A 10327-nucleotide genomic window follows, 5' to 3' on the forward strand; every position below is an offset into this window, starting at 1 on the left:
AATGTCTTGTCGCAAAACAAACTATAGAAAAAAAATGTTTGATCTGAGTTATTTTATGTGTAAATTATTATATGTATATTGCTATTATTATTTTTTTAATTCTACAAAATCAGAATTAGGTTTAATAACTTTAATCATTAGGTGAAATTGCCTGAAGAAAATTAAGGTTTTGGTAGGGGCATATTAGAGGTTAAAATTTAGCCTTGTAATGTTGGAGGGTAAATTTACCATTTCTTAGCCTTTCTCCCCATATTTTACTCAAAATATACACCAAATAATTTTTTTTTTTTTCTCATTTCTCCAATCATTACTCTCACTCTATCTCTTTTCTGCTAACAATTTAATTTATTAAAATCTTTAATGTCTAATGTTACTACACCTATAAAACTTATTTTTATAAATAATTTACTTTTTTTTCCTTCTAATTTTGTACCTAACTACTTAAATTTCATTGCGATACAATTCTAGTCTTTCATAAAAAAAAATGTTCATGAAAATTATTAAAAAAAATCAACTTAATTTTAGTTTTGTATAAATTAATCTGGATAGTAACCATTCAACCAACTAGATCATTATTATTTGTTGGGTTGATAGGACATGAGAAAGATCATATAGGCTCCATATAAATATATTGAAAAACTTGAAATAATTGATCTAATCAATTAGATTTCATCAAGTTTAAATGGTTTTAATTGAATTTAATTTAATCTTTTATGAATTCAATTTTAATTATCAACTCCTACATGAATATATCATTAGGTTTCCAAACTAATTAGCATAGTTTAATAACATGGTTTGATAGCATGCCTCAAGAATGCCACAATTCCATTCTACTAAATACTTTAATGAGTACATTAAACCATGGAGTCTTCCTTGCCAACGGATGCTACTCCTATACTTAAATTGATTTCTATGTGTTTTTTTTTTCTAAATGCTAAGAATTTAACATCATTTTCATGTTTTTGCTTATCATCTGATGGTTGAAAATATATATTTATATTTTTTAAAATAATAATAATAATTAATTTGTTGCAATTGGCTTAAATGGCAACAACATTTAATTAATAGTCCGGGCCTTGGCCCAAATAAAAACATTCATGTTGTTTGGGATTTGGTTTATATCCAATAAATTTTTATTCTTAATATACATATTTTTTTTTTATTTTTAAAGAGTCAAAACACAGCATCACACATCACCTTATTCATATAATATTTTTATTATTAATCAGTATACTCTCTACATTTTATGGTAGGCAACACTTTTTTTAGCCACTGGTGACAATGCACCACTCTCTATACAAGGCAGACATCTCTTTCTCAACAAATAACTATTTTTTCAAGCTGATGAACAATAAAAACTTAAATGGCTATTTATATATATATAATTTTAATCATTGTTCTTTCAATGTTTTTCCAACAACAAATTAAATTTTTTTTTATAAAATTAATGTTTAATTTATCAATGAAATACTCGCAGAGACCTCACACACACACAATACCATGTAAAATGTAAATAAAAGTGAATCCTGACACATAAATTGATGCAAACATCAAGTGGGAAGATGAAATATCAAAGAAATAAAGTTAGAGGATGGAAAAAAAGTTACTGTGTAATGAATTATGCCATCTACATTAGTTCTATGAGACAGAGAACAATAAAAATAAGTTCTTTTTAGTGTTTTTGTTTTTTGCAATTGTAATATTGGATTTTGTTTTAATAAATTATAGTTAATTGATATATTTGAGGACAAATTTAAAATGAAATCCACTTAATGGTTAAAATTTTATTGAAAATTATTTTCCAACAAGATTTCATTAGCACATAGTATTAATATAGTGAAAATAAACTATGGGTGAATAAAAATTTAATATCTAAGAACACTTGGTTGACATGTTTTTATGAAAGCCAAAAACATCTACCCCGCATAGGAAAAAAAATATGAATTTCTTGTTGTATATATAATGGGAAGTTGAATAGCCATAATTAAGCCTTAGTAAAGTAGCATTGGTTTAACTCATAAGCATGCACTTGGCTCAGCTCGAGCTCGGGCTAAACCCTGAGTCCAAGGTTTAAGACCAATCTTAAACTTGGATTTGAATTTGTTTTTTGCTAAACTATTTTGTACTCGAATTTAAGTTTATTAGAGAATAATTCTTAAACCCATAAAAAATTATTTTTTTAGCTCATTTATGGATATCCATTCCATGAATAAAGAGTTTTTTTGAACAAGTTTTTAAAGGAAAAACATCTAATTTTAAAGCTAAAAAAACTTTCATGTTTTTTTTTATGGTAGGTAAGAAAGGCAAAACAACATAAATTAATTTTGATAATTGCTAGAATTATTTTTTTCATCAATTTTGATTTAAAAAAATTAGTATAAATAAAGGTTAAAAAAGAAATGTTCTAGATGCCTTTATTGTAGCCCTCTAGCCTTCTCCCTGCCTCTTTTTGCCCTACTTGTTATCATTTTATTTCTCTAATCTAGTGCTTAAGTCCTATTTTTTATAAAAACATTTAAGTTTAAAATTTTTTTCGCTTATTAATTTTGCATAGTTGCGCATCTAAACAAGGAAGAGTTATTGGAATTTTAAAAAGCTGATTGTATAAGTGTCATGTTTACACTAAGAGTATATTTGGTATTGTGGTAACGGTTGTGGTTGTGGTTGTGGTTTGAAAAATGTTGTTTTATAAAAAGTACTTTTAATTGAGGTTGGCTTAAAAAATTAAGTGTCTGGTTAAAACTGTGGTTGAAATTGAGGTTGAACAAAAAGTAGTTTAATGTGTTTGGTTAATAATGCTTTTGAAATTGAGGTTATAAAATAATTTTAAAAAATATATATTAATATTGATGGTTTTTAATTTAAATATTGTAGATTTAACTATTATTATTACATCATGAAATAAATAATACTTTATATAAAATATTTTTTATTGGTTCATTAAACTATCTACATTTTCATCACGTATGAAATACATCCAATAAGAACTATAATTTTTCAAATAAAACACAATTAAAAAATAAAAAATATTTTTTTATTTTACTGGGTCTGACCCGGTTCAATGCATTTTAAGCTTTGGACTGGACCCGATCCAGCCGGAACCGGTCCGATCGGAACAACATGCTACACTGTTGTTCGAGCTGGTGTTCATCTTGCGCAGTGTGAATGAATTAATTAGCATGAACAGTGTAGCATGCTACACTGTTCATGCTAATTAACAGTGTAGCAACGACAAGCAGGAACGCAAGAAGCATGAGAGAGGTAGAAAACGCAATGAGAAGCATGAAATTTCAGCTTCAACAAAATAGCGTTTTCAACGCAGCTAATGGTAGGATCCACATACAAAAATCACTACTAATTTTATAAGTAAACACTTCAATGCAACTGTTACACACTAAATACAACCACAAACTCTTAGCCAAACGGCCTCTAAGTAAGAAGAAATAAAATCTTAAGAATATAAGAATGGTCATTGAAAATAATAAATTACTTTTAACTTTAAATATATTTTAAGTTTTTCAACAAGTAAGTACCTTACATCCACTATTATTTTAAATTAATCTAAAAAAATCTTTATATATGATAGTATACATACTATGATATGTTACTCTAAATGTCATGTTTGCATCGAGTGAGAAGAAATAAAATCTTAAAGATATAAGATTGAAATTTAACAATAATAAATTATTTTTTTATTTTTGATTTTAAGTTCTTCAACAAGGAAATACCTTACCTCCACCATTGTTTTAGATTAATATAAAATAATCTATACGTGATAGTATACTATAATATGTTACTATTCAAGTTAAATTATATACACTTTTTGATATGCTTGGAATGCATGCTATGTTTTTATTTTTATTTGGATCTTTATTGAAAATTTCTATAATTATATAAATTATATATTAGATAAACTAAACAGCTCACACTTAACAATCATGTTGTTATAATATCTTTACTAGATTAACTTAATATAAAATGGAATGACTATCAGGATCATACTTCAATGTACAACAAGTAATACGCAAGAAATTACTTTGTCATCAATTTATATCACGTGTTAATTATGCCACTTTCAGTGAAACATGTCACAGACCACACAATTATTATTATTATTATTATTATTATTATTATTATTATCTGGATAAATTATTCATACCTAATCATTTATGTGTTGTCGGCATGGCACCCGGTGGAAATGTGCAGGGCGGAAAAAAGAGAGAGAGAGTATGACTGAACACTTTACACCTATTCGCAAAATGTTCGGTGTGAATTACTATAGCATACCGAATAATTGTACATACATAAGCAGGTTTAGTGTAATAATAGTATATTTTATAGTTTTTTTTACTGAAATAATATTAGGTTTAAATAATTGTAATTATAATTATGTAATGGAAAAACCTACAATTAACTACTATACTAAATGAACTGGTGCGCGCGCGCGCAGATCCTTCACTTTTTTTTTTTTGGGAAAAGTGAAGTAGCTAGTTTTTTTTCTAACTTTTATTTTATTGAATTATTTTTATAACCGAATTAGATGAAATTGTGTAAAACATTAAGAGATTATATAGTTAAAACTACATTCACAACAATTTTCATTAAATCCAAAAGTTTAATTTCAGCTCAGCCCTATGTTAGAGAAAGGATAAAGGATAGAGAAATTTACATAAAAATAACAAAAAAAAAATTAAATAGTTGGTTGTCAAGATTCTAATAACAAAAATATTTGTTTTTGCTGTAAAAGGTTTTTATTCGACAAGAAAAGTTCAACAATGATGATTTCCCTCTAAACATGACAAGATAAATAGATTTAGTTTGATTTTTATTTTTAAGATTTGGTATATTTTTATTTTTTCAATGACTTTGGGTTATTTTGGGGTTGTTGAGTGGTTTACATTGATTTTTATAATGTTTTTGAGGTTTTTTGGAATGTTTAGTGGAAAAAAAAGTATACATAATTTTTCAGTCACTACAGTTATAGCTAAATAATGGGAAAATGTAAGCGACAAGTCACAAATTAATTTAAAAAAAATAGGAGTGGACAAATAGCCTAGCATGTTTTTGTTTTGTTTGTTTGTTTTATTAATTTAAGTTTATGTATTGTTTTAAAATTAGTTAATTTAATATATTATAAGTATATTAATTTATTAATTTATTAAATTAATTAATAATATATTTATATTTTTTTATAAAATACCATTCATATTTTTACTTTAGTTTAAAACAAGAGTATATCGATCTTTTATAATATTGTAATTTTTTTTAATAACTCATCAATTGGATCTCAATGAAAAAATACATGAATGAGAAGTTAGTTTGATAAATTTACTTAATTTTTTTATTTATAGGTAAATAACTAAGAAAACCATCTTCTTGAAAAATGAAGGTAAAACACCTTTGTTATTCATTAAATGAGATATACATATTAATTTGTTTTGTGATTTTTGATGAGCCGTATGCATCAAAAGTTGCATGAATAATTCCTGAGGGATAGAATTTGATCCTCATCAATTAGATTTACCAAGAAGGATTATTTTTTTATATCTTGATTATGAAGTTATTGATTATGAGATCTTGAATTAATTTATCAAATTTATGATATATTTTAATATGAAAATAGAGATAGCATATTTGTATTTATTTATCAACTATCCTGGTGGATGAGTAATATCCAAAATAGTTATTTATAATACTATGCAATTTGTGTAATTAGATGTATAAACAATATGTATTTTTGCAAAAAAAAATTAATTAATATCCTCCCTCTTTTGTATATATATTTTTTTCTTTATATTAAATTTTATTTCAATTTAAATTAATATTGTGTCTTATTTTTTAAAAAATAAATTTTCATTTTTTTATATAGTTATTATTTTTTAAAGATGCAACTCATTTTCAATAATGAACTTATAACTCTTTTTATTATTATTATTTTTTAATAACTTATAGTTGGTCAGTATTCTTAAAAAGTAAAATTAAAATAACTCACTTTTGTTAATATTAAATTAATATAAAAAGGAGATTCGGTTCATTTTCCTTTATTTAAAAAAGGATTAAAAAAAATGCAACTCACTTTCTTGAGGAAAAAAAAAAGAGAGACACATCAAAAAGGCACATCAATATCTTTGAGAGCGAGAGAGAGAGAGAGAGAGAGAGAGAGGAATTCCATGATTATAATTTGATAGAAAGGGGACCATTTCTGAACAACCTAGGTAACTGTTTGGGAGTAGAGGATGGATAAAATTTAATTTTTTTTATTTAAAATTAATATTTTTAAATAATTTTAATTTATTAATATTAAAAATAAAAATTTAATACATTAAAAAAACATTTTTAAAAACAACCACTCTAACCCCGAGATTCTGATAATTTGTGCAATATAAATTCAGGTAGAAATCCTGGCTGACAGCTCGGCAGTCTTGCATGAAAAAATCTTAAAAGAAACGTTACAAGTCACTAAGGTTCTTGTATGTTTTTCAAGCCTTTGCAATCCCTCCAGGGGCAGAGACTATACTGTCCACTTATTTTGCCATTGTCTGCAGGCAGTGACTGGATGATTTAGACTGTGGGGGATCTCACAGACATGGGTTTGATTGCCTGTATGATCCACCAGACAAATCTGTCAGAAAACAATGGCCATTCTGTTCACAGCTATCATGGAGGTGGAGGTGGTGGTGGTGGTGGTGGTTCACCTGCAAGCTGATGGTTTGATAGCACTCATTTATGTTGTGTTTGTAGACAAACATCACCACCCCCACTTTTTCTCTTTATTTATTTCTTAGCTTAATTCTCACTTCAAATCTCCCTCTTCCATCAACAAAAGTTAGAAGTGACCATAATTGGCAGCAGATTATTATTTCTCTAACTAAATTATTGTCCTAGAATGAGATAAAATCTGTCTAAGATCTTTATGTGCTGTATGAAACTGGTCATCATTGACTGCAAGCTCATGACTCTAATTCAATTTATTTTCTTTCTCGAATACCATTTTGATTATATGTTAATCTAGAAAGAAACCAGGGATAGTTCATTATTTTCTACAAAATTATAACAGTTATGGAGCCTGTTCGGTAATGTAATATTAACTAATTTTTAAAATATTTTTTATTTAGAAATATATTAAAATAATATTTTTTTATTTTTTAAAATTTATTTTTAATATTATGATATCAAAACAATTCAAAAACACAAAAACAAATAAACAAACTATTAAAAGAATAACAGTCATAAGTCATAGAAGGTTAAGAAATTAAGTTGTCGTTTCTGAAACTACAGGGACTAAGTTATTATATTGCTAAAACTACATGAACTAATTATTATTTATATCTCATAACTAACAGCATTCAAGTCTGATTATTAGTCCTGAAGTCTCTCGACACGTCCTCTTGTTATCTCTTCTCCCTTCAAACAGTAGTGAGTACACTTGGTCTCCGTCCCTACCTAAGATCATTTATCAATATATAATTCGTAGGTTCCTTCATCTCTCCATTGGATCCTGGATTAGCTATTGCATTCTGTTTCCATGTCCTTGTCTTCATTTTTCATTGATAACCCTATATTGAATTGCCTTTTCCTGATACTCTTCAGCGCTCCCTTTCTAAATTTTAGGCACCGAAGTCTTCTATTATCTGCTTGTTATTATGACTTTTAAATGTAGCTTTTGTTAGGGTCCAGTTTTGAATGCTCCTTTCTTGATAAGAAAACCTCGAAGTTGGCTGGCTGGCTGGCTTCAATTCTATCAGGACATTGGTTCTCTTGTTTCTTGATATGATCACTGTTGTTGCTACTGGGTTTGAATGATTTTCTTGGCTTTTTTGAAGGGTAAATCAAGAAATGGCAATTGAACTTTGCTCGGATAGTTCTGCTGGTGTTAGTCCAAGAATTTCGTTTTCTCATGATCTTTGCATATCAGGTATTGTTCCTGTTGAACAACGCCCTCTGCGACCAAGTTCATTAGGCAACATTGATTTCGACTTCTGCGTCCGAAAGAGTTTCGATCGAGATTCAACGTCTGCAGATGAGCTTTTCTCTGATGGAAAAATTCTTCCTACTGAAATCAAGAAAAAGACTGCTTCTGCAAAACAAGTTGATCCATCTATGCCCCCAGGACAAGCCCTACAAGATGATGTTTCGAGTAATGATGGCTTCAAGAAAGATTGCTTGAATGAAATGAAGAGTTCAAGTTATGAAGAAGACTATCAGAAGCAAAGTTCAAAGTCATTTTGGAGGTTTAAGAGGAGTAGTAGCTTGAATTGTGCTAGTGGTTACGGAAAGAGTTTGTGTCCTTTGCCACTCTTATCACGAAGCTATTCTACTGGTTCTACACCAAGTAGTAAGCGAGCACCACTAACCAAGGACACCAATCATAAGCAGCATAGACAATCATTTCTCAAGCCATCACAATCGTCGTCTTCCATGAATTATCAAAAGCCTCCATTGAAGAAGAATTATGGACCTTATGGCCACGGTGTTCGCGTTAGTCCGGTTTTGAATTTTTCATCAGGGAATCTATTTGGTTTAGGTTCAATCTTCTTCAATGGCAAAGATAAGAACAAGAAGAAGTGACTTACACAATATGTGATCTAATTACAAACTACTTTCAGCCTAAATTGAATGTTCTTTTTTTTTTTGGTGGATTGGAGTGTTTTTTTTTTACTTAATTTTTGTTTACTTGATTTGCCCTTTGAGTGGTACTAAAGATAGAAAATTTGAAAAGATCAGTGCCATGAAGACAAAGAGATTGAAAAGTGGGAATGGTTTGAGGGACCAGGAAAGATGACCATATAATTCAAGGCACATGGTTTTGGAGCAGAAAATGACAGGTAACCATTGCTTTCATGGTTGTCTGTGTCTGCTTTTGGTATTTGCTCATACATGGTGTAAATAATTTGATTTTGGTTTATTCTTCCATTTTATACAAGAAGAGATTTTCAAGTTTGTGGGAATGATTCTATTACATGAATTGGTGTCATTGTTTCTGGTTGGGGAGATGATGAGCTGGTTGTTCTTGTTTGGAAGTTGAAGATCTATGACTAGTTTCAAGATGAATTTTCAACAACATGAAATAAATATGCCTGCCCAGCTTGCCCTTTTTAAGCTATGATATAAAGAAAATGATATTTGATTTTACTTGAGCCTCCTTAAATGTTCCTTTCTCAGAGGAAATGTTTCCAGTGTTGCGCTTCAATCACTTGGCTTCATCTTTTTCAATAGCAAAGATAAGAACAGTGAGTGTCGTATGTATGTGTTTGTTTGTTGTTTTCTTTTTCCTCTTGCCTGCTTGGCAACTAGCTAGTAATCTTCAATGTTTTTAAGAAAGTCTACTGTATGAACTACATAGACAGCATCTCAGACCTGAAAGAGCTGGTAGTATGCATGAAAGGAAGGCCCAAGGGAAGAGCTTAATAATGGCACATGTTGTGGGGCACAAATAAAGACATGTACCCTTATTTCAGGCTTGTCCCAAGCATCCTGTATTCTTATCTTATGTTCATGGCGTCTACGCTTCAATATCGCTTCCTCTCCTCCGAGTGCTCATCAGTCTCTGCCATGTTTTGCAAAGTTTTAACATGGTATCTTCAGCTTTTGTGTTTCCATCTTAAGAAAACTAGTGATCCTGCAACAACCGTGTGGATCCCAATTTTCACAACCATCCTTCCAAATACATTAGAGGCATTATGATTCGTGCAGTGAAGATTCCTACCTTATGCCTGAGTTTTATAAAAATAGACCTCAACAAGCAATCTACGGTCTGCATTGACTTCTAGTTCTACCTAACATGGGATTTTAATTCATATATACGTGCTGCCATAACATTCTCTTAGTAGTGCTAATGTGTGAGAGTCCCATCCACATCAAGCACCGCTTTTCCCTCTAACCAAATCTTTCAACAATTTGAAAAGCTATATTATGAGAGGAGAAACCTGGCATCAACAGCTGTTTTTCCTCTGGGGTTTGGAGCTTTGAATGCTATTCAGGGTAATGGTGATTCTGATGTCTGGTCCCGGGGCATCAGTTCTGCCCATGTGTAGCTACCAGCACACAGCAGGTGTGGCATGGTCTCATGAAGCACGATGTCCTGCAGTACAATATGTGAATTAAGAGACAAGATGCCCTGTCTGTTGGTGACTTTTTAACGCAGGTAGCAAAAGGTAGACAAACCAATAAATATGGCCTTTATGATGTTAGTCAAAAATGAACTGCTACCATTTATCTTCCTGTGTTCATCAATCTTTTAACATGGCTAACTAGCACTAACTTATTAGAGTTCCATTACAGTGCTTGTTACTGTTAAAGTTGTAACTTTTTCTCTAGTTTGAAAATG

At 29.7% G+C, this 10327-nt stretch overlaps 1 protein-coding gene across 1 annotated transcript; it reads left to right on the forward strand.

Moving 5' to 3' along the window:
- Window positions 1-7349: 7349 nt before the first annotated feature.
- Window positions 7350-8937, forward strand: LOC133698991 (uncharacterized). Its single transcript, XM_062122114.1, has one exon. The coding sequence runs from the start codon at window positions 7837-7839 to the stop codon at window positions 8566-8568; it is 732 nt and encodes a 243-aa protein (XP_061978098.1). The 5' UTR covers window positions 7350-7836; the 3' UTR covers window positions 8569-8937.
- Window positions 8938-10327: the final 1390 nt, after the last annotated feature.

The sequence above is a fragment of the Populus nigra genome, chromosome 7 (genome assembly GCF_951802175.1).
Source record: "Populus nigra chromosome 7, ddPopNigr1.1, whole genome shotgun sequence".
Classification (NCBI taxonomy): Eukaryota; Viridiplantae; Streptophyta; class Magnoliopsida; order Malpighiales; family Salicaceae; genus Populus; species Populus nigra.